Source organism: Cricetulus griseus, chromosome 3, assembly GCF_003668045.3.
Source record: "Cricetulus griseus strain 17A/GY chromosome 3, alternate assembly CriGri-PICRH-1.0, whole genome shotgun sequence".
NCBI lineage: Eukaryota > Metazoa > Chordata > Mammalia > Rodentia > Cricetidae > Cricetulus > Cricetulus griseus.
In genome coordinates this window covers 27,596,896-27,621,308 of record NC_048596.1, presented here as the reverse complement: position 1 = coordinate 27,621,308, position 24,413 = coordinate 27,596,896, and the positions used below count along the sequence as shown (strand labels likewise).

At 40.7% G+C, this 24,413-nt stretch overlaps 1 protein-coding gene across 1 annotated transcript; it reads right to left on the bottom strand.

Annotated features, from left to right (window-relative positions):
* Positions 1 to 162: 162 nt before the first annotated feature.
* Ankrd22 (ankyrin repeat domain 22) lies at positions 163 to 23,869 on the bottom strand. The gene is made up of 6 exons (XM_035441567.1): positions 23,814 to 23,869; positions 8,911 to 9,127; positions 5,337 to 5,444; positions 3,257 to 3,334; positions 1,754 to 1,852; positions 163 to 1,224 (listed from the first exon to the last, which is right to left on the bottom strand). The coding sequence occupies exons 1-6, from the start codon at positions 23,867 to 23,869 to the stop codon at positions 1,147 to 1,149; spliced, it is 636 nt and encodes a 211-aa protein (XP_035297458.1). The 3' UTR covers positions 163 to 1,146.
* Positions 23,870 to 24,413: the final 544 nt, after the last annotated feature.

Sequence of the window (24,413 nt, the reverse complement as noted above, 5' to 3'; positions counted from 1 at the left end):
CCAAATACTTCTCTTTTTCTATGAAGAAGCAATACCTTTAAAGAAATCAGTTATACTATTTCAAATTTTTCAAAACTAAACAAAACTGGGGCTGAGAGTGATAGATGACACACTTGGTGTGAATTCCCAATGCCACAAAAAAAAGGAAAATAGATAAATAAATAGCAGCTAATGTGTGCACAGGAAAATTCTTTATTTCTGGTGTTGGGGATTAAACTCAAGGTTTTATGCATAGCAAACACATGCTGTACCATGGACCTACAGCTTCAGCCCCATAGGGACTCTGTACAGACAGTTTTGATACTTACATAACTTATAAACTGAAAAGGCACTTACTTATAAACTGATGGTGAAATGGATGCTGATATGGAGGTCAGTCAGCTCCTGAGAAACAACAAAAACCAGTTCTGCCATGGAACATGTGCCAATTTCTATGGTTTAGACAAACTGATAGCTGACAACTGGCAGATGTGTTTATTGAAGATTTTCTTTTTGTAAGATTTATTTATTATATATACAGCATTCTGTCTGCATATGTGCCTGCAGGCCAGAAGAGAGCACCAGATTTCAGTACAGATGGTTGTGAGCCACCATGTGGTTGCTGGGAATTGAACTCAGGACCTCTGGAAGAGCAGTCAATGTTCTTAACCTCTGAGCCTTCTCTCCAGCCCCCTTACTGAAGATTTTAAATCAAAGGAATATTTATGTTGACGTCTCTAACTTCCCATACATATGTGCCATGCCATTCAAATGCACACGCTCTGATTGCTTGGCTTAGTATGTCAAGGGGCCTGTGAGAAGCCATTTGTCTCCCTGGACAGGATGTAGGGCAAAGTTGTCTTGAAGGATGACACAACTGGGAAGAGAGAAGGTGAACTCAGGTAGCTCTGACTTGTTTTTAGAAGACACTGAATTAGAACTTTTTAAAAATCAGTTTTAACAGTAATAGAGGTTCCAACAAGCTTAATGGGTCCTTCGGAGGGATTCTGGCCATGCTGACTTCCCCTGAATAAAAGCCTTTTGAAGTCCAGGGCTTGTCACAATACTGATGCATCCAGCTTGAGAGCTCACATAGCAATCACCCAAGACAGGGACAACATCTAGTTCTTCAGCTGTGTCTCTGTTGCAACATGAGAAGTCCCAGAACTATGAGGCTTTCTTTAGCATTGATACAATCTGGGAAAACTTTAGTCTCTGTGCAATATCCAGTGAACTCTCACCATGCTGCAGGAAAAACAAATTATTTACTTTCAGGAAAAACAGATGTCAATGAGGACTAGTCAGCAGGTTAGACAGAGTGTTGACTCTCACACTTTGTGGAGGCTTCAGACAGCCTCCTGTTCAAATACATTCATACATATATACATACATACATACATACATACATACATACATACATACATACATACATACATAGCCAAAAAAAAAGTAACCGACTGGAAGACATTCAGTGCCCTACCTATACAGCTGAATGAGACTCTGTCTCAAAATTTACAAAGCAAAAGGGCACTGGAGATGTGGCCCAGTTGTAGAGCACTTGCCCAGCATATTAAACATTCAGTGTTTAATACCAAATGTGGAAAGTATTGATATTTTTTTTTAATTTCAAAACTAGAACTAGTGCTATCTTTCCTTCATTGAGAGGAGCAATTAATTTACTGTGACTCATAGGAGAGACAGTGAACTCACTTGTACAAGAGGCCCAGATGAGAAAAGCTTGCCCCAGGGAGGAGCACAGTTGCTAGGCTCTTACCTTGTTCCTGATCATGGGGTCTGCACGGGCTTTCAGAAGCAGGGGGATGAGCGTCTGGTTTTTCATTTGGCACGCATAATGCAAAGCAGTGTAGCCATACTGAAACACAGAGAACTGACCTTGTAGCTCATCAGCCAGGTTGTCCGCAGACTTCAGCTCTCCCTTCTAGAGCAACTGTTCACATTTGCTAGTGGACAAATAACCAACGCCAATCTTCTAGACAACTAGCAACTGTATTTCTTGCGCTATCTTCCTCATTATGTATATGAAAATCCAATAAGACATTGAACTACTTCCCTTTCTCATTTTCTATTCTAAACTAAAATGCACATTATAAAAATATATTAAACTCATCTTCATTTAAATACAAATAAAATATAATATTAAATGATGTAAATAATTAATAGAAACAAGAATGAAGTGGACACTTATCACAGAACAATGGTAATACCCAGAGAATAAGTTAGGCAACACAAATAGGAGCTCAATTCTTTTTAAACCAAATTTCAACTTGCCCTTTTTGCTAAAATATTGAAAATCAAAAATTTTATCTAACCAATATAAGAAAATTAAGCGATGGGATAATAAATTTTCAGCTGACCCTGAGCATCAGCCGCTGAAGTAAATCTGGAATAAAGGTGAAAACAAACTCTTCCACTGCCTTATGGGAAGGAGGGAGCTGATGGTGCTTTGGGTATCATGGCTTCTATCAACACTGGGGTTTTTCTCTCAACTTTGACCTCATCTCCCTTCCATTTATAAAAGAGACATCTCTTCTAGTGATTGGGATCATGAATGCAGCAGCTGTTAACATTCAATGAGCACTGACTACATTCTAATCTCTTCTGAGGATTTTGCCAGAACCTGCCCTATAAGGTCAGTACTAATTTCCAACTTATATCTATGCATGTTGGGCAGGTGTGTAATACCAGATATTCATGGGGCTAAAGCCAAAGGGTCACAAGCTCAAGGCCAGCCTGAATAACTTAAGGAAAGGTTGTCTCATAACAACAAATAAGCAAGACAAATTTAAGGAGGATATGTATAGCTCAGTGGTAGAGCATTTACGTAGCTTGTATCATGTTTTCCGTTCAGACTCCATCACAATTAGTTTTTTAATCTCCATTTTATAGATGAGAAAATTGAGCCCAGATATGTTTATAGTGTTCCAAGCCCATTTAACTAAAAAGTGGCAAGATTAAATGTACAAATAGGAATTCTACCTAAACTTCAGCTGCCAAACTGCTAATGATAGTATTTTAGCATCATTTTCCTTAATGGATCACTATAATCAAAAGGAAATTATTTTAAAATTTTCCTACAATAAACAAATATTGTATGCTCATGAGTTTAACAGAAGAATATCTATTACTTCAATGATGACAATGAGAAAAAAGCAAAACTCTATGTAAACATCTAGAAAAATAAAGCATGGAACGTTGTCAACAGCAAGTATTCTACCCAAGTATATCATTTGAGGATTATTTCAAAATTCAAACATACACAGTCAGTAGCATTAACCTCGACGCCAGCATCAAGGAGCATGCGCACAAGATTCTCGTTCTGCTTCGTCTTTGATACCTGTTACAAGCAACAATTATAAGAACGTGTTACACAAACATTTTGTACTTCTTGCTTGGGACTGTTCCAATCAATTGGCTACATGGTAATCCTATGCTCCTACTTCTTAGCACACACACACACACACACACACACACACACACACTCTCTCTCTCTCTCTCTCTCTCTCTCTCTCTCTCTCTCTCTCTCTCTACAGTATCAGTCAAACCATAGTACTCAAGCTGTGTTTCAAGAACATAAGCTTCATCACCCAGGAATTTGTTCAGAATGCATATTCAAAGGCCTAACCCCATTTCCACGACATCTTATGAGAATGAGATCTAGTTCCTGTCTTTCCCTTGCTAGCTCAAAAGTTTCATCAATTCCCGTATATCTTGCGTGTCCTTAGAGCATATGGCCTTTTTGCATGCTTTACCTCCTGGCTCCCCTACTCAAGTTACAATGGATTTTGTTAAGTCTTTATTTCCTACTAGGTGCTCTCTCTGCAGAGAAACATGTCATAGGATATTTCTTCAACTGGAAGTTTTCTTTGCCTAGACATTTGTTTGTGATATTCCCAATCCATGTCCATTTTCTGTGGCTTTCCCTGGCCTACTCGGCCAGGTGAAATATTTTTCTTCTGGACTTTGTAAAGGCCCGTATCCTCTGTGTCCCCAGATTTGTGGTAATTTCCCACAAGTCCATGTCATTTGATAGCAACCAACTTCCCACCATGCTGTACCTGATGGGGGCAAAGACTGACCTTACTTTTCCCTAACATCTGACCTGCACATAAGGGGGTCCAAGATAAACGTATGGTGAAGGGCAGGAGTCAATGGCACAAGGTGGAGCTCCTCAGAATGTGCTTTCTGTCTCTCTCTAGCCTCTTAAGTATGATTCTGTCCACACTACAGTGGGAACCTTCCTCCAAGCCGCTCACCTGAGGAGACAAAGACCTCCTCTCACAGAAGCCAGGCCTAGCAGTTTTCCCATTCAACCTCTGAAATGCCACTTGGGTGTCTTCCTCACCACGCTTTCCCCTGTGTCACCTTCTAAATTCTTTCTGCCCTGGCCCTTCTCTGAAGTGACTTAGTCATTTCTAGTCCTCTCCCCTGTAATTCATGCCATGCTACCTCTTCCTTGTGTATCATAAACTTTAACCATGCCAGGTCCCACTAACAGTGTAGGTATGCAGTTATAGCAGGGCTACTGGTTACAGTCAGTATCTTTACCTAGACCTCCAACTTCTGAGCCTTGTTTGAAAGAAGAGCTGTGTGACAGTGAATTCTGAACAAGCCTTAGTCATCATCTTGGAATGCATTTTTTCAAAATCTCTAAAATGTTTAAGTGAATATCAGATTCTTTGTGCCCAGAAATTACAAATGTTCAAATAATGTGAGATAAAGACACACACAATTTTTTTAAAAAAGTCTTCAAAGATGTGTGTTCAAATGGTGTGTTCAGAATTGAATTAAAGAATTCTCAATACACTCCTTAAATTCTGTATCCTTTAGGTACCTAAGTAGAAAATAGCATTTTTAACTGGCAGAATTTGTACTGAACTTGTGTTAACAGGAATAACTATTGTCAGCTAGCAACATAAAGGAAGTAACATAGCAATTTACTTAACTTGGGTAAGTGTTGCACTGTTTTTGTCACCTCTCAACAGTGGGACAAACCTCAGCCAGTGTTTCTGAGACTCTTGTGCGGCTAGGTGATGGAGGTGAATTATAGCTCCCAGTGTGACCAACCGGTCAATGCTGTATGTTTATTCTAGAAGGTACTGTGGAGCTAAGACATGGCATTTGACAGGCTGCATAAAGCAAATGCATTTCTACCTACAACATTTTCATTTATGAGAGGTTCATTGAGATAGGACCCCACTGTAAGTCAAGAAACACCTGCACAAACCAAAGGTTTATTTTTATGGTCATTTCTTTACATCACACTGCCAGGGAAAACCCAATGAGTCACTCCATGGCTCTCTTACACATCTACCCTTTGCCCTAGCAACAGTACTCACCATGAGGAAATACCCAATAAGCAAGACAGGCATTAAAAGGATAATGAGTAGATAATCAAAAAAGGTAAACCTCTTCTTCACAGCATAGTGCAAGCAGGTTCTCTCCTTCTATAATTAAGAAAAGGATTCTTTAGCTTATATTCCATAGGTTTTAGATTACCATAACAAAATATTTAGTTTATCCTCTTTTTTTCTTTTTCATTTCTAAGGTACCCATTTGAAGTAGTACAGAGTTATTGACATTACCTTTAGGTCTCTTAAATAAACATATGTAGAATTTTAAAATGTAGGACTATACTGCATATTCAAAACCATATACTGCATATGCATTTTCAGTCTAAGTACCTCCTTTTATGATACACATCTGATTAGTTAACTCAGAGCTTTGCTCACTAGAATGTTGAACTTGTACACTATGGAGGAAACACTAGGGAAGGAGCAAAAATACACAATAGAGATACAAACCATCACAGAAAAAATCCTCATGCCTGTTTTGGTTTTTGAGATAAGATAGACAGACAGACAGACAGACATAGAGGAATGAAGTCAGCATGAAAAGACACATGGATATAGGCAGCCCTTGGTCATTGGTTGGGTTCTGAATGTGGTCACATGCCTCCTTGTTGACCCACTCTGGAGTCTTAATAATTTTTATTGGACTCTTGGATCTAATCACACCCCTAAGTGTGACCTTTGAGAGAGCCAGTGCCATCAGTGGGAGGTCCTTCACAGGGGCCCTTGTGAGTGCTTGTTCTATCCCAGAGGGTCCTTCCTCTTAGAACTCCTGCAGCTGTTCCTCTGCAGACTCTAGCTCTAATTCTACACTGATGAATACTGTACCACTTTGATGCTGTCTTCCTAGCAGGCTAGAGGTTCTGCTGGCCATTTGCTTGAGATAGTTTTCCTAGAATCCTAACTTCCTCTATTGCTTATGCATCCAACTTTTGTCTCTTTCCTTTTTTATGTCTATAACTGAAAGTGTAGCATAGATTCTGAACTCAATCTGACACTATGGCTCTGGTTCAGCAGTGCTGTTTTATTGTCTCTCACTGATAGGTAAGAACTCCCCTAACTGTACCAATATCTCTGGGTGAGGTAGACTCCGGACTCCCTCCCATTTTGCTTGTAAAATTTCTATTTTACTTTTGTAAAGAAATAATAGATTTTTGGCCCCAACCACCTATATTTGACAGCAGTAATCCATCATTCCCTGGTTCACTCCCTAGAGATTCTAGTGGACCACTCTTGTATGTCACCCACTATAGTGGGAAATTACCAATACGGAGTCAGGTAGAAATATAAGGGTATTTAATAGGGAAAAGCCTTACTTACAGAGCGACCTAGCCAGCCATCGTGGTAGCAGTCTGTACAGCAAGAAGCAAAGTGAAACCGAAAGCGCAAATGCAGTCACACTACATCACTCTGACCACGCCCTCACAAGCATGGTCAGGCACACCTGTAGCCAGCCCCTAAGTAGGCGTGGCTACAGCTTCCCCTACAACCCACCATCTTCCAGTAGTCAGAGTCAGATACTTCCTGTTGCAATGCCTTGGTCTCCAGAAGAGCCTATAAGAGTGCTTGGTTAACCTAAAGATGTTACTATAAAACCTGCTGGAGACAAAGAAGTTGGTGAGGTAGAGGCTGTGTGAAGACACACAGACAGAAGAGAACAAGGGAGAACAGCCTCTTCAACAAATGGTTCCAGTAAAATTGAATGTCCACATGTAGAAGAACAAATCTACATCCCCATCTTTCACACTGTACAAAAATGAAGTCCAAAGAGGACAAACATCTTAATGCAAAAGCATTCATATCATAATACTCTGAAACTGTAGTGGTAAAGTAGGGAAAACACTTCAAGATGTAGACATAGGCGTAGACTCTCTGAATATGATTCTGGTTGTGTGAGAACTAATGACAACAACTGACAAGTGAGAACTCCTGGAATAAAAACACTTCTGTATGCAGAGGAAGTAATGGGTCAAGTGAAGATGCATTCTACAAAATAAAAGAGTGTTTTTTTTCCAACTCTACAACTGACAGAAGATTAATACCTAGAATTCACAAAGAACAACAAAACCAAACTGACAAGAAATCAAACCACTCAATAAAGGAGAAAATGAAAAGACAGACTGTTCTCAAAAGGTGATTTATAAATGTTTAACAAAAAAAAGGAAAAGATGAAAGTCACTAGCCATAAGAGAAATGCAAATTAAAATTCTATTAATATCCTATCCATCCCTGTCAAAACAGCAGTCCTTAGGAATACAAGTAAGTAACAACACATACTAGCAAGAATGTAAGCAAAAAGGAACCCTAATCTAGTGTGGGAATGTACCTAGTCCAGCCGCTGTGGGAAGTCAGTACGGCGGTGCCTCAAAACACACACATGAAAAAACATATCTACCACATGGTCCAGCTACACCACTCCTGGGTATCACCTCGAAATCATCACAGATACAACACTTGCGCAACATATTTACAGCAGCACACTTCAAGATAGCTAAGTTATAAGGCTAAATGAAATGCCCATCACCAGAGGAGTAGATGAGCCAAATGTGGTACGTAGGCATAACAGAAATTTTTAGCTATGAAGGAAAAATGAAGTCATATCATTTACAGGAAAAATGGGTGCAACTGGAGATAGTCAGGTGAAGTGAACTAAGTCAGTCATGGAGAAACATCCCATTTTCTTTCATTGGGGGGTTGTAGACTTTATAAAGATACTTACAGTCACATACAAATATTTAAGATGAAAATAGAAGCAAAACTGTCTTGGGGAACAAAAGAGAGGAAGGAGAAGATAAGGAGGATGGAGAATATGTTCCAAGTACAGAACAGACTTGAATGAAAATGTAACCCAAAACCAAGTGAGTGAACATGTGTCAGTGAAAAAAAAATACAACCTATATTAAAACAACAGGTAAAAACCTAAATAATGACAGGCAGTGTCTCCTGTCACCCCCCCCCATTATTTCTGCAATACTGAAGAGAGCAAGAAGACAAGACCAGTTGGAGGAAGCAGAACAGGAAAGGGAGAGGTTGCCTACAACCAATAGAGTACACCATCCTCTTCTTCAGAGGCACAATGACCTCACCACCAGACATCCCTGCTGGGTGAAATGCTTTATTTGTGCTTTCAGTCTAGCAAAATGCTAGCAGGCAAAAGAGAATCATTGGTATTTAGAAGCTATAAGAAGAAAAACCAACCCTCACAATTCCAGCATTTGAGGAGAATCTTCACAGTTACGCTCTCCCCTTCTGTCACAGCCCCGTCATAGCTTCCCTGGGTTCTGTTTGCTTGCTTTGGTTTGCTTACTTACTTATTTTAACTTATTTGATTTGTTCTTCTTTTGGCAGATATCAGATAATATAAGACAAGCTACACTGCTTATTATAGTCATACCATCTTTTTTTGCTGTATATAGTTTATAAATATATCTATAAGGATAAAATGTTTGGCTAAAGACACATTCCAGAATGTTCCCATGATTTTTTCTGAGTTATGGCTCTAGAAATTGCAGGATGGATACTATGCCATTTCTATTAGAACATCATCACACAGCAAACTCACCAAGTTTTTGAGGTTGACATCAGCATTTCTTCTCAAAAGGAAGGAGACAATTCTCACGTGTCCTCGCCTGCAGGCACAGATGAGCGGAGTGTCTCCGTTGAAGCCATCTTGAACATCCACATAACGATTGTCTTCTTTTACCCACCGCCACACCTGCCCCAAGTCATTCTGGTAGGCTGCCTGGCAGATGGGCTGAGTCAAGGAGAGCAGAACAGTTCTTGAAATACAGGGATGAACCACCGAGAATAACAAAAACAAAAAACAAACAAACAAACAAACTAAAAAAATCCCACTATTCTAAGTCTAGGATATGTTCATGAAGATCTGTTTACCTTTCCCAAAATTGCTTGCCACATGGAACAGGCAGAAGAGAAGTGAATGAATGAGTAAATAAATGGGTGAAATACTGTGAATCTCATTCACTAAGGAAGTTTTTATATCATGACTGAAAATTAAAGAGATTTTCAGAAAAAAAAAAAAAGCAAAATCTGGCTAAAGCAGACTGTATTGGGGAAGGAAAGAGTTCAGGGCAACAGTGGTTAATAAAAAATCTATGTGACTTTCTCTGCATTGGGTGAAGGCACTTTCCACCAATCTTGATGATCTGAGTTCTAACCTAGGAACCCACAAGAAAGAAGTAGAGAACGGACTTCTGCAAGTTGTCCTCTGACTCTACTTGTGCACTGTAGCATAAGCATGCAAGTGCACACACAAAAATAAGCAAATATAAAAAACAAATGACGGACTCCAGACTCTTCTGCCTTTGGTTGCAGATTACCACAGTGTCTCTCCAGGGTCTAGGCCCTTGTCTCCTCTGCGGCTATGTCATTGATTCTCCCTTTTTTGTTTTTGTTTGCTGGTGTCAAATTCCTTGTGCTTTATTGGCTCTGGCCTCCCAGGATCTGCAGACTACAAGTTGCCATTGTGGGATTTGTTAGCCTCTGATTGTGTAAACTAATGTAATAAAAATCTCCTTAAAATTATGTGTGTATTCTATTGGCTCTGTGCCTCTGGAGAACTGGGTCTGCTCTGAAGAGCCTGGGAGTAGGTAACTTTGAAGGTATAATCTCTTGTCCAATATTTAAACCAGTTTACAATAGTTTACCTTCTTGCTTCTCTTTAAATTGTTATAGGTTTCATAATGCTGAACCATATTCCATATAGGACACCAGCTAACTGGTGGTTAGTGGCAGTTGTTTCCAGTTCTCCACAGTCCCACAACTCCCCATTACACCACACCTAGTCCATTTCAACCATCCATGGCCTATCTGGCTTTTACTTCCAAGATCAAAACCCCTTTTCTTTGTAACACAAAAAGTAAAAGAACCCAGAGACTGGTATTGGGGTTCAAGCTGAAGATCAGAAATGCAAAGCAGCTGGCCACTGCCTCAGGCTGAAATGGCTGATCCTATCTCCACGAGCTCTCATCAAGCCTCAGACTACTGCCTCTCCTCTGTGTGGCTGGAGAATCCTGAGACTTCAATGTCTTCCTATCCTCAATGTGACTGGGGAATGAATGCCAGTTCTGAGAGCCTATTTCTGTCTTAAATACCTCTCATGAATCCTGAGATTAAAGGAGTGTGATCCCAAGTGCTGAGGTCATCTTTGTGTGAGCTGTTTCTCTTTAGGACTGGATATATTTTGTGTAGCTCAGTGTAGCCTTGAACTAACAGAGGTCTGTCTACCCCTACCTCCCAAGTTGTGGGATTAAAGGTACCACAACTGCCTCATCTCTATAGCTTGTGGCTAACTTTGCTCTCTGAATGCTCAGGCAAGCTTTAATGAATCATAAATAACATATCACCACACTTCTTGGATTCTTTAAATTTTTTACTGAGTAAAACTAAAAAGAGAAAGACCAAGAGATGGCTAATGACCTTGAGTGAGAATTACTGGTGACTTTCTCACTCTGCACAGGGAATATTACTTAAATATGGCCTGATCTTAACTTTAGACGCTCCTATGCTTCCTGCAATCTGAACACAGTTTCTGTTTTTTGAAAAGTAAAGTATGAGAGGCCAAGGGTAGCCCAGTGTTAGAGCTGATGCTGAATGCATGCAAAACCCTGGGTTCATTTGTGTGTGTGTGTGTGTGTGTGTGTGTGTGTGTGTACAAAAAATAAATAAATCACTGTGATGGTTTGAATAGGAATGGCTTCCATAGGTTCATATATTTGAATGCTTAGTCACTAGTTGATGAACTGTTTACAAGAATTAGGAGGTGTGGCCTTTCTTGAACAGGTGTTGTGGGGAAGTGACAGAGAGTCCTAATCTGATGACACTGTTATTGCCTGCTCTATGCCAGTCATTTAGTGACACTCCCTCCAGAGTGCTCAGATCTGTGTAATAATTTACACATAACTCCCCCCATGATGGCTAAAGAAACTTAATATGGTACCAGGCATCCCTAAGGGCCCTGAAACACCTGAGAGATCCTAGTGGCCTGCAAGTGACATAAGACTAGGGTTCCTAACTGCTTGTTTTCTGCTTCTGTATACTTGCTGTTTAACTGCTTGCTTTTGCAGTGGAAATGGGATGGTGTGGTCTTTTTATTACTATACAAGCAGAAAGAGAAACAACTGAGGGGAGTAAAACCATTCTCTTGTGCAGGTGTGAATTTCAGAGATAATTGTAAAGTACATCTTTGCTATTCACCTTTATAACCCTCCCTTTAGCCCGCTTAGGTAGGGCATGACTTGCTCTAAGGTTCTGTCCTTCTGCTGGCAATAACAATAAATTCATTTAATTTAGGTATGGCATGATGTTTGGCTCTAAGGCTGCTGTCCTTCTGCTAGGAGTAAGAATTAATTCTTTTAATCTTAATTTGAATTGAGTCTAAGTCATCAGGCTTTTCCAGTAGATTGGAACTTTCGAGGTATGGCCCTGTTGAAAGAGCTGTATCACTGGCAATGGCTTTGAGAGTTTCTCTCTCTACCTACTGCCTACATATCACGATGTAGCTCTCAGCTACTACCCCAGAGCCATGCAACTGCCATGACGATAATGGACTGGCCCTCTGAAACTGTAAGCCACCCCTACTTAAATCTTTTCTTTTACAAGAGTTGTCACCGGCATGCTGTCTCTCCACAACAATAACACAGTGACTAAGACACTCACTGTTGTGTATGGTTCTGTTTGGTTTCCAATGAGTCAGTTTATGAAGCATGTAATGAACAAAAGAAAAAGAACAAGTATGCAAGTACCAGATAGAAGCAGAGTGTAGATAGCAAAGATGAAGTCAGGCCTTCACATCTGAGATGACTGAAGTGGGTTGATTGAAAGAACAGACCAAGGTCACGCTGTCAAATTGTAGGCTTGCAATCGTCCAGCCAAAATCAACTGTGAAAGCTGAGGCCCTCCCCTGGGGTTCCCAACTGAGATCTCTCCATGAGTGAGCCTCCCTTGCTGAACTTACAGTTTCCGCTTGTTTCTTGCCTACCCAAAGGCATTTTACACCACGGGGATAAACAACAGTAACTTCTGGTGGAAAACACTTCTGGTGGAAACAACTCCCTGCTGTTTTACACTGTTTCCAGTAGGAGGCAGCTCAGTGTCAGAAAAGCACACAGGCAGTGGAGAGCATTCCACCAGGGCAGTAGTAGTGGCCTGTCAGTACCTGCTAGTGTTCTACGGCATTGAAGGGTGGCTACAGTTCTGAACAATTTGTTATACATTTTAAAAGTAAATAGAAAAGAGGGCTTCGGAGATTCCCAACATAAAGAAATGATAAATGTGTAGAGATGGAGTAGACACCCTGATTTGGTCACTATTCATTGCTCAATAGTCAATGTTTCCTACTGTACTTCTTAAATATGCAGTTTATGGTAGGTTAAAAAAATAAAATAAAGTTCTAACAAAGTAGAAAGTAAACAAGAAGAGGAAGGCATCCATTTGGGCAGAAAAGCTGTTCTGGATTATTGAGGTTCATGGAACTAGAGGTGCTTTAGATTACAGTAGTCACACCTGGAAAATTACCTCTAAAACTAAAATTCTCTGTATGCCTAGCACCAACGCTTCAGGGCTCATTCAGGGCTCAGATCCTCATTGCTCTCTGCCTGTGACTGTGTTACCTCTCTGCGTCTCACCTACCCATTCTCCTGTTCATCCTCCCCACCCGTAGCTACTCATCACATTCCTGCTGAAGACCCTCCACCATGACCAATTGGATCAGGATGCCATCCTTAACTAGATACAGGTGCTTCTCGGTTCTTACAAATCCTGTCTTTCTAACAACCCCTACACAACCTTTTGGTCCAAGTACACAAATCATGTTTGCTATGGTTTCAATGTATCCTTCACAGTTTCTGTATTAGAAATATGATCCCCAGTGTGGCAGTTTGAAGGTAATTGGCCCCTATAATCTCATAGGGAGTGGCACTATTAAGAGGTGTGGCTTTGTTGGAGTGGGTATGGCCTTGTTGGAGGAAGTGTGTCACTGCAGGGGCGAGCTTTGAGAGTTCCTACACTCAGGATACCACTGAGCATCACAGTCAACTTCCTGTTGCCTGCAGGATGTAGGACTCTCAGTTATTTCTCCAGCACCACATCTGCCTACACGCCACCATGCTCTCCACCATGATGACAATGGACTGAGCCTCTGAAACTGTAAGCAAGCCACCACAAGTAAATGTTTTTTCTTTATAAGAATTGCTATAGTCATGGTGTCTCTTCACAGCAATAGAAACCCTAAGATACCCAGTGTGGTGATGCTGTGTGATGGGCACAAATACCAGGTTTTGGGATCTCTAGGATACGATTCTCATGAATGCATTGCTTATTTGGCAGTGGATTCCTTATATTTTAAAAGGATAAGTCTGCTTCTGGTTTGTTCCCTGGCCACCCTATTTTTGCCTTTCTTCCATGGAACAATGGAATCCTAACCAAGTACAATGGAACCCTCACCAAGTTCTGACCCACAATCTTACACTTCTCTCTTTATCTAATGGTGAGTCAATACATTATAAATTGCTGATCTGTAATTCCCACATCACCTAAAAACAGACCATCGGTGTTATTGGCAGTCATCTTTCTCCAACTGGCCTGTCAGAAACAAAAGAGCACTTATTGTTGTCTACACTTTCTCATTCTCATTGCATTCCAGCTCCCAGCACAGCGTGCGATACCCCATAGCCATGCAACATATACTTCATGAGTAAATAAACCAATGAGTGATTTCTAAAATGAAGAAACATTTATGGAATGCCTCAGCTATTCCCAAAGTCCCCAAAACTACCCTATAAGGTAAGTATTGTTTTTTATACTCACTACACACAGGTGGAACTAGGGTAGATTATCTCCTTATCCCAAGTCACATAGCTCATAAGGGATAGAGACATGAGCCAAACTCATGGAGCGTAACTGTCATCCATTCTGCCTCTAGATACTTTCACCTCAAGTATTTCTCTGGCTGCAAGACTTGCTGTCATCAGTAATCTATAGTTTACATCCTCAGTATTCTCATCAGTCTTCTCATGCCACTGGCCTGCAAGTGTTTGGCTATATATTCAAATGATTTCCCAAAACTGACCTAGAATTAGCAATATCTGAGGTAAAAAGAAATGCTGGGTATGGAGGCAGCTGCCTGTAATCCCAAGACTCAGGATACAGAAGCAGGAAGAGCAAGAGTTAAAGCCAGACTAGATTCCATAATAAATTTGAGGTCATCTTAGCTAGACAAAGAGATCCTGATAAACACAACAAAAACAAACAAACAAACAAATAAACAAAAAATACCCTGTAGTAGAAACCTGAAAGAGACACAAAAGAGACACAACCTAATAGCAAAATACGAAAGTCTCAAGAAAAAGGGATGATTTAGAACAATCCAGATATGATAAGCTTTATGCAATCATCAGTTTCATATGACAGGACAGGAACTGTCTTTGAACAACTAGAATCAGGGAGAGGGAGTTACAGTAACTATAGCAGGGAGAACAGCCAGTAAACCTAGTGAGTTTGTAGTACATATGGCCCAACCAGAATTCTGCACATTTTGGTGAGAAACAGTGCTTTGGATGTGAACGTCCTGTGTTCTAATCTTCACTCTCCCACTTAGCAGAGGTGTTATTTGGAAAGTTCACCTGAACACTTTAAACACGTGTGCTGAGTTTCCTCCATCCACTAACTGTTCCTTCTGCATAATGCTATATTAAGAATTAAACCTGATTGTGTGGACGAAGCATTTTGTTCAGGGCTGACTCATCTGCAACCCTCAATTAGTGCTGGATACTTTTCTAATTATTGAAGCATAAGGATCCAATTAAGATGGGCAGAAGTGGTTATGAAATAGGGGGTGATTGCTGAAAGAGAGTGCAGAAATAACAGGACAGGGCAGAAAGGATTAGATGATGACCCAGAAGGAAAATTCTGGCTCCAAGGCCAAAGCTATGGAGAAAGGACAGATAAACTCAGTAGAGAGAACTGTAGGTTGGCTGAAATATTTTTTTGCCAGAACAATCTGGTTTGGTCACCACACATTATTTTAATAGGTATTTGTCATAAGTATATAGATTGGTAAACATAGTTAGGCAAAGGAATAACATTGATGTTTACCTAGATGAATGGGTTAATGACATAGGAGATGGGGTGGAGACAAGGGTAGAAGAGACTCCTGAAACATGGGGTGGGGAATTGGTGCATTCTAATGACTGGTGTATGTTGTCTGTTTGGACTGAATGAAAACATGGAATGGCTTTAATCATCAATTGTGGAATCGCAGTCATAAACGACAGCTGGCTGAGCTGGTGTGGCAGTTTCTTCAGCAAATCTATGGTTTGAGAAGGGTGGAGCGAAGGAGCCCAGAGCAAAAGTTGGGAAACCTGTCTGTCATCTGGGAGAGTGCTGTTTTACCACCTCACACATAAATTGGCAATATGGACAAGGGTGGACTTGAAAGAAAGAAACCAGCAGAGGGGATGAGAGCAAAGTTAGACACGTGGTCTAGCAGGAAGATTGGCGAGAGCAAGGTGCCCATGCTAGGAAACCATGAAGCCAAATTTAAACAATGGAGAAATCTACTTTGTGCATCCCTTTGAGACAGACCAAAATTAATATTGACCTTAAGAACTAAGAGACTAGGAGCTAGATGGATTCCCTGCTAGGCAGAAAGACAGGTAAAGCGCCGATGGCTAAGTTATAAAGGTGGCAAATTTCCAAGATGGCTGACTTCCTCCTCACCCTTCTGATCTGAGACAAAAGCCTGACAGCTTAAAACAAGGATGTGTAGCAAAACTGCCTGCTGTGGCCTGGCTCAACAAGTTCAGAGCCGGATCAGGATTTGTTACACAACCGTTGTGGGCCAATCAGCCATCTTCAGAGACTTCAAAAAACCCTGCAGTTGAGAAGGGACTGGATTCTTGGCTTCCCAAGCTGCCCCGCCTCCCTTGCTCCATGTGTTGTCCACCGCCCACCGTCCACTGCCCCCCCAGTATCCCCCTCCCCGTAATTGTCCTCAAGCTTCCCCGACCGCCACCCCCAACCCTGGCTTAACAGAGAGTCTGTCTGCTGCCTCTGTCTGCTGCATGTACCTGTATCCTCTCTCTGAGTAAATGTCTTTCTTCCTCAGACTCTGCTGCTGTTTGCGATGTTTGGGATGCCTCCTCCCTGACATCTGTTGCACTTGGGATGTTTCTTACACACACACTCAATTATGTCAAGAGAAATTACCAATGAACTTTGTCCAAGAAAGAAAATTTGAATAGCCATACTGAGACAGACTGGGTGCCAAGATAGAGGCCAAAAAGGAAAAAGAAGACTTCTTGTTGATTTTAATGTCACGGTTCAGAGAACAGAAAGAAATGTGAAATTGTGTTTTGAGAATTTGGAAGTAGATTTGGAGTGTCCAAGAAAAATGACACAAAGGTAGAGAAAGGATCATAAACAAAAGAGGTCAAGAAACTGATCATATATTCATATAAATATATATGAATATATTTACATATATATATATATATATATATATATATATATATATATATATATGCAATGGTGAGCCCAGAAGGGGCAGAAACAGTGGCTACATGAGAATATGGTGATGCCTAGTGAAAGCCACAAAAGAAGATAAAAGATACACTAGTAGATGAGGAAGAGGAGAAATATTTGCTAACAGTATGCTTATGTTCTGGGCTCACACAGCCTGGCCTGTAGCCTGTGGATGGCACTAACTACAACCATGTTCTGCACAGTTGAAAAAATAATGGAACCTAAGCTGAGTTTTCCCTTAAACACATCCACTTCTCCTCTCCTTGTTTACAACATTCCAGCTGTTCTTGAATATTCTGTATTCGTACCTTTTTTCAGGTCTTCACATTTCTTGGGATCTATAAGGCTGTCTGGCAGTGTCAGCAACATGGGTAAGCCACAAGAGGGATTCTTGACCTCTGCGCCTAAAGCATCATTTCCCAGCCCACTTGCAGTCACATCACCTTGCTTTATTCTTTTGAATTACATGTATCATTATAGAAAGCAGGCATTTTCCCCTGCTTCCAGGAGAGTGAAGTACCCAAGACATACATCTTTTTTAGTTGCCAGAGTCTCTGGGTGAGCCAGTGTGTAGAACACTGCCCTTCTTCGTGAACTCATGTCTTCATTAGGCCATCCCTGCTACTTCTGGGTTACCACCTCATTATCTTTTTGCCTTTCAGACTGTGCTGTTTCTCCCCCTCAGGCTCATTTCACAGAAAACCCTTCAGCATTCTTCTACTGCACAACAAATGCCCAGATTCATAAGTAGCTCCCAGGCCCTTCTCCAATGGAGATAGTTGAGTCTCTTTAACTAGACGGCTGCTTTCCTAAAAGTAGACTTCTGTAGGGGTGTGTGCCTAGAACATGGATGAAAATCCCTTCTTGACTGAAGACCCACTTAACCTGACTGAAAAGTGACGGTTAGGAGAAGAGGTTGTTGAAGTTTAGAAACTAATAAAATGTGTGAGAACTAGATCAGTGTTTGAACTCGTGATTATAAACCCTGGTTAAGTATTGTGACATTTTAAAACATGGCTCTGGTCCCACTATTGACCCATTAGTTCAGAATATTTGGGAATCTGCTGAAAGCACTGTGTCTGTCTCAAAGTTCTCTAGATGTTGACACACAGGCATGTGGAGGAACCCTGCAAGGTGAGCAAAACAACTTCCATAATGGAAGTGAATAATAACAGAGCATTACAGCTTGTATACTCATGCTAGCAGAGGACTATTCAACCGAGTTACATCCCCAACCCTGGTATCAAATGGAAATTTTCCCCCTGACATCAAAGGGAGATTCTGCAAGCTGTGAAAGCATTTGCCAAAAACAAAAACACCATATTTCTGCAGTGATTAAGATTTCTTTAGTGATTCGAGAGCTTCAGATTGCCAATCCTGAAACATACTTCTGAGAAAAATAACAGGGAAGGGCCTAAAAGCTGCCTCCCCTTGCAAAACAGCAGCAGTATTTGTTTCAAGCATACGCCACACATTAATAAACACTAATCTCGAGTCTGTAAAATTACTATGAGATCCTTTCATGGTATTTGTATACCAGCATGCTTTAGATTTCATAGGAAATATCATGTTAATATATTCCTTTGACAGTGAACTAAATAAATCTTTCTTTAAAATAAAATTGCAACAGGACAGTAAAAAGAAAACTCTGATTCATTTTGTCCTTAAGATGGCTGAAGAGTTAAACATTCATGTCGCTTTGGGAAGTATTCTCACTTCTTCTTGGAAGTAGTTAAACATGCCTGACCTGGCCTGTACTTGTCTTGACTCAACTGCTTGACAAATCAACACTAAACTGACAAGCAATCACACTGCTAGACACTTACAAACCCAGCTGTTTGCATGAGCCAGGCTACTCACAGTACAATTTAAAGGACCATACACGGAATTAGAGGGTCAAACACATGATCTTAACCTGCATTCGAACAAGACTGGGGTTATCTCCATGCAAATAAGAGTCTGAAAGTTACCCCCCCTTGAGCAAGACTTCTGCCTCTCAGGACAGTAGTGAGCTAGTCACACCGCCCAGAGTCATCTGGGATTCCCCCCTTCAAAGCTAGTTTTCTGAACCATGCATGAGCTAAATCAGAACTCTGGAGTGGCTGTCCTAGAAACTTCACTACAAACAAATTTCTCTTGCTGACACTTAAATAACTTAGCAGAGTGGAACCTTAGTATGTAGAGTATTTTGCCATCCTCATATATATGTGATTTCTTGGTGAGATCAAAATCAATGAGTAAGACATTCCCAGAATGGGGAGATGTACAAATTGTGCATTTAGTCAAGAAACACACACACCTACACTCACATTCATACACTCATGCTCACACACTCACATTCATGCTCACACATGCACATTTAAAGTAGGTGCCAAACAACTACTAGAAGATCAAAGTCAAAGAGGTTCCCCTGAGCTTGGAGAATGGAATGCAGGTTAGCAAGTTAATTGTGTCAGAGAGGGAGTAAGTCTTGAATAATAAAAATAATAATAATAATAATAATAATAGTAATAATAGTAACATTATAGTGCCTCTGATACTCTTGTTTAAACATCATCCTTTGAAATATTACAAATGTATTTGTTTGTAGTAAGTAACTTTCAATGTGGGAAAATATCATGTCTATTAGCTATGAAAAGGAAATAATCAAAATACCAAAGCTGTACTGCCTGTCACCTCTTCTATATGGTGATAATCTGTATTAATAATTGCCAGAGGTGAACTCCCTTTCACATAACAAGCTTAAAGGTGTTACTCTATTCATGGTTTCCATGGAAAAGCCTGCCAATTTGGGGATTTTTAGAAAACCCAGTTAGGTACAAGTTTCTCTTGCCCTCCCATGTTAACCAAGACACAACATAGCTGCAACTCTATTTTTCAAGGTTCGGATAACCTTTGCAATTAGGATGTCAGGAAATATATATTTCATCACACTCAACTCAGGTCTAGCTAAAACTTTAGTGTTTTAAACTAACTTGTGTTAAAATATTACAAAATACTAAATATCCTAGCACACAGGACCTTTCCTGACTTAATACTCACAAGGAAAGTTAAACAGAATTGAAAAGACATAATAACAGGGATAGAAAATTATGTGTGAAAAATACGAGCAATTTTTTAGCCCCTTTGTTTCCTTGTGTTCAGAAATAGGACATACCTCAGAATATAGGATTCCCATGCCGGTCCTTCCTGGGTTTGCTCCCCCTCTACAGTACGGCAGTGAATCTTCTGGAGGCGTTTTTAATTAACATTAAATTTCTTCCCGGAAAGAAAAGTCCCTGGAAGTCCAAGGCGGTGGCGAGCCCTCTCATTCCACACCTGGGAGTGCTTTCCCAGTCTTCTGTGACAGCAACACACCTTGTAGAGAGACCGGCTGGTGAAGCAAAGGCATTGGCTTACCAGTAATGATGCCGGAGCTGTATCATTATTACAGCCAGGGGAACCGGTTTCTGAGTCATGTGTACTAGGCCAGTGGAGGCCTCTGATAAAGAAGGAAACAAAGGTGGGGAGTTGGGAGGAGGAATTTCTCAGACTAGCAGGAAGAGTTCAAAATAGGACACTGTGTTTAGGAAATTTCTTAACTGAAATCTAGCATTCAGTGGTCATTATGGTCAACCAACACATTAGTGAGAGTTCTGGGGTCTAGTTGTACAAATAATCCCCAAGTTCCTCACAACTCATTGCTAGCAAGTGATACCTGTCCCTGGCCACTTAAGGAGTCCTATAAGGTTGCTAATAAATCAAACTTAACTTATTAATGTAATTTTAACTGGCATGTGGTAGTTACATACATTGACATGCAGTACTATGTGATAATTCAAAACAAGGATTATATATAAGGTCAAATAAGAGTAATTAGCATCTCCACTGGTTTCACTGTAATTCCTGTGTGTTGAGAACCTTCAAAGTCCTCTCTGCTACTTCTTTATAGGAATAAAATCCATAACAAGTCACTCAGGTACTGTGGAACACTAAGGATGACTCCTTCTCTAACTCTATTATGATACTGGTTACTCAACCTCCTCCATCCCCACCAACACCTTCCCAGTTTGCAGTGGTCACTAGTCTACTCCCTTATTATGGCGTTGGGGAGACCAGCCAGCGCCCCACTGTTAGTTCATTTGAGTTGTGTAAGACTACCTTGCCCAAGAGACTTCATTTTACATGCAACACGTGATTCCACTGTGAGAACGGCGATTGACTGTTCATGTTGCTGGACACATAAGCAACACCATTCATCCAATTCCACCTGAGAGGTGCAGGCTGATAAGTAGCTTATTCCTAAAAGGAGGAAAGATGGGACTGCAGAAGCACCTGGGCATATCGAGATCATGGCAGGAAGATGAGGCTGAGGACTTAGCAGACACTTCAAACTGCGGAATGGAAGCAACTCTCTCACATGGTCTCTCTCACATGGTCAGACCATTCATCTGACCTTCTGCCATGTTCATCAACAGACCATGGGATGAGAACTCAGGACTGCCCCGAGACTTCCGCTCAGTTCAGTCTCTATCCTCGATGCAGGCAACCTCAAATTTCTATCCATCCATCTCCTGGCCCTTCCTTTCTCCCGCCAGCCACTGTGGTCCAGATCCCAAGTCTCATTTCTGAAGCTCCGCTCTCACCCTGCAGCCTGTGTCTACCAATACCACCACCACCACAGCAGCCGCAGTGTCTCCAGCCGAATGACTGCTTCCTTATTCCTGCACAGACTCTTGGATGGCAGAGATACATGTGTCACATAGAATGTGTGATCTGAGAGTGAGTAGTAGTAATCTGTTAAGGGCCATGGACCCTAAACTATGGGGTTTAAAAGCCCATCTTTGTAAGTCCTTTTATGATCTTTAAGTTTGCGGCTTAAAGCCGACTCTGTGAGCCTCATGTGACCTATAATTAGATAAGTTTGGCCAAGCAGGATTGATAACGACTGCGTTGCGAGAAAAGGCGTGGGCCTTTCTGCCTGCTGTTTCGAAGATACTGCAAGAATCTACCAGCCCCAGCAAATACCAGATGTTCCTTCCTGCTATCCCCCGCCTGCCTAATTTCCTTGTTGCAGGGCTATATAAACCCACTCTGAACCCCAATAAGGAGAGACCTTGACAATTGCACAGATGGACTCTGGTCCCCTCTTTTGTGCCTCTTGGTCTCCTTCCTTCTCTCGCCCGTGACTCTTTCAGGCAGCCCCCCTTTGGAACCCTGAATGACTGACCCGAGGGACGGGTCAGTAATCAAGACAGATACACTGGAGAGGGCCTAGGTCTTATCCCAAATGATGTGGCAGACTTTGATGATCCCCCACAGGAGGCCTCCCCTCCCTGAGGCCTGGATGGGGGTTGGGATGGGGAGATGGTGGGGGGATGGGAGGATAGGAGGGAGAGGGAACTGAGAACAGTATGTAAAATAAGTTTGTTTTTAATTTAAATAAAAATTAATTTTAAAAAGTAAAAAAAAAGTTTGGAGTAAGAGCATCTGTGCTTGTCTCATGGAAAGGGGAACTTCTTGGCAAATTGATGCCAATAAAACCGATCTATCTTGTGAATTTTTTGTTATAATGAAAAACAACATTGTAGAAAAATACAAATGTTTCTTATATAATATGCTTATGACACATGAAAAATTCCTGAATTGTTGTAAATGGCTCAATATTGTTTCTAAAATCAATTACACATCTAAAAATTGACTCATTAATTATTTTGTCAAGCATGCTAATATGCCAAATCCCTTAAATATTGTAAACATTTTATATGTTGTGTATAGTAACAATTATTCACATTTTCTCTTAAAGGTACTGCTTTGGGTTTTTCCAGAATTAAAGGGCTCTTTCTACACTCTCCTACACACCCATGTAAGAGACAGTGCAACAATCTCAAACTGGTTGATATGGTTTTCCCAAACATCTGAGGATTTTTAAAGGTCAAAGGGCTCGGTTCCTGTACCTATTTAGGAAAACTCATTGATTCCATTGACCAACATATTACAACTTGAAAAAAGAGGGGTTTTGTTTATTTCTGCAGTACCAGCAAATCCAAGCCAGCGCTTCATGTGTGCTAGGCAAGTATTCTATCACTGAACTATATTCTTAGCCTTTTGAATTATCTTAATGATTGTCATTAGAAGAATTATATACCTCTGCTCTGAAGTTGCCATTGAAAGCAGCCTCCCAAGAGTTTAAGAATTACTTAATTCTTAGAGGAAACAGATGCCTTCAATACTCACCAAGATTGCAGTTGACTTCCTCTTCAGTGTGGTTTGATTTTGGTATTTTTTGTTTGTTTGTTTCCTAATTCACTTAAGCATCTTCATTCACCATTTTTCTACTGGAAAGGGCAATCTCTGAAGCAAACCTTCTTAACCCTGTAAGGACGCATTTTGTAGCTTCTATGTTTCTCTCTTTTGTTTCCTAAATGTTTAAGCATCTTATCCTTCGCTTAAAGAAAAACATTCACCCTGTCTCCACTGGGATATTCATTCTCTGAAGCAAATCTTTTGTAACCTGGTAACAACTCCTTGTAGATTCTTCCAACTAATTCATGAAGAAAGAATTCCTCACTCCCCTGCCCTATTGCCAAGGTTGCTGCAGTCTCTTCATCCAAGCTTTCCTCCCTGAGTGAACATTAAAGGTTTATTTAAGTGATTTTCTATTTCACCATGCCTTGTTGATGTCATCCAGTTTGAAAGGAAATGTATACATTTTATTATAACCATGAAAAAGTAACTGCTTCAATGTAGGATTAACTCTGAAACAAAAACAATAAAAAGTCAGTTGCTCCACTACAATTTGTAAAACTACCAGATTGGTTGAATTGAATTTAAACTTCAACTGTTTCTGAAATTGCATGGAACATGTTATACTAAAAGGTACTGCATTGTTTCACTAAAAATTAAGGACATTTGGCAATTCCTGAGGATGCTTTGATGTCATACCTGGGGCCTTGGAGGTTGCTGTATAGCAGGTGGAGGCCAAAGACATTGCTGAGCATCCCGTAGCACAAGACAGCTCATCACTGCAACATCTGTCTAGTCCACAACGGTGGTCAGGTAGAACAACTGAGGTCTAAGCCAATGAGTGGGTTAGAGGTGAAGAACAAGGGCATGAACAGTGATGGCATTAGAATACAAAACAGAAAACTGACCTCATCATAAAGTCTGCTAAAATCTTAACTATTACAGAAGCATGTGGGGTTCACTTTGTCAAACTGAGCCCTTTAGTACAAAGTCACATGAGAAAAAAAATTTCCAGAAACACTTTCTGCCAAGAAATGATGTCTGTATCCAACACTAAGTTAGAAGCTTCCAACTGGTCCTATCTATAAAAGAGGACAACCTGGCTGCCCAGCAACCATCTCCCCCTGAGGGAAGGCAGGCTCCTGTAAGCTGTGTGGTACAGACATCCCAAGAGAGGTTTAGTAGAGTGCTCACAGAGACTCGGGTTTTTCACAAGTTCTCCAACATTGTCTAATGACTTCCAATGGAAGAGATTAAGTGCTGGAATGTGGAGATCAAAAATTATTCATAGTAAAGTTT

What these genes read in the sequence shown, in the direction of transcription:
- Ankrd22 (XM_035441567.1), bottom strand. Translation starts at nt 23,869, where the DNA reads ATGCTCAGCAATGTCTTTGGCCTCCACCTGCTATACAGCAACCTCCAA. An exon ending in AGGTTAATGCTACTGACTGT is followed by an intron (nt 1,853 to 3,256) that starts GTATGTTTGAAT and finishes TCTGTGTTTCAG; the next exon opens with TATGGCTACACTGCTTTGCA. An exon ending in ACCCCATGATCAGGAACAAG is followed by an intron (nt 1,225 to 1,753) that starts GTAAGAGCCTAG and finishes TTTTTCCTGCAG; the next exon opens with CATGGTGAGAGTTCACTGGA.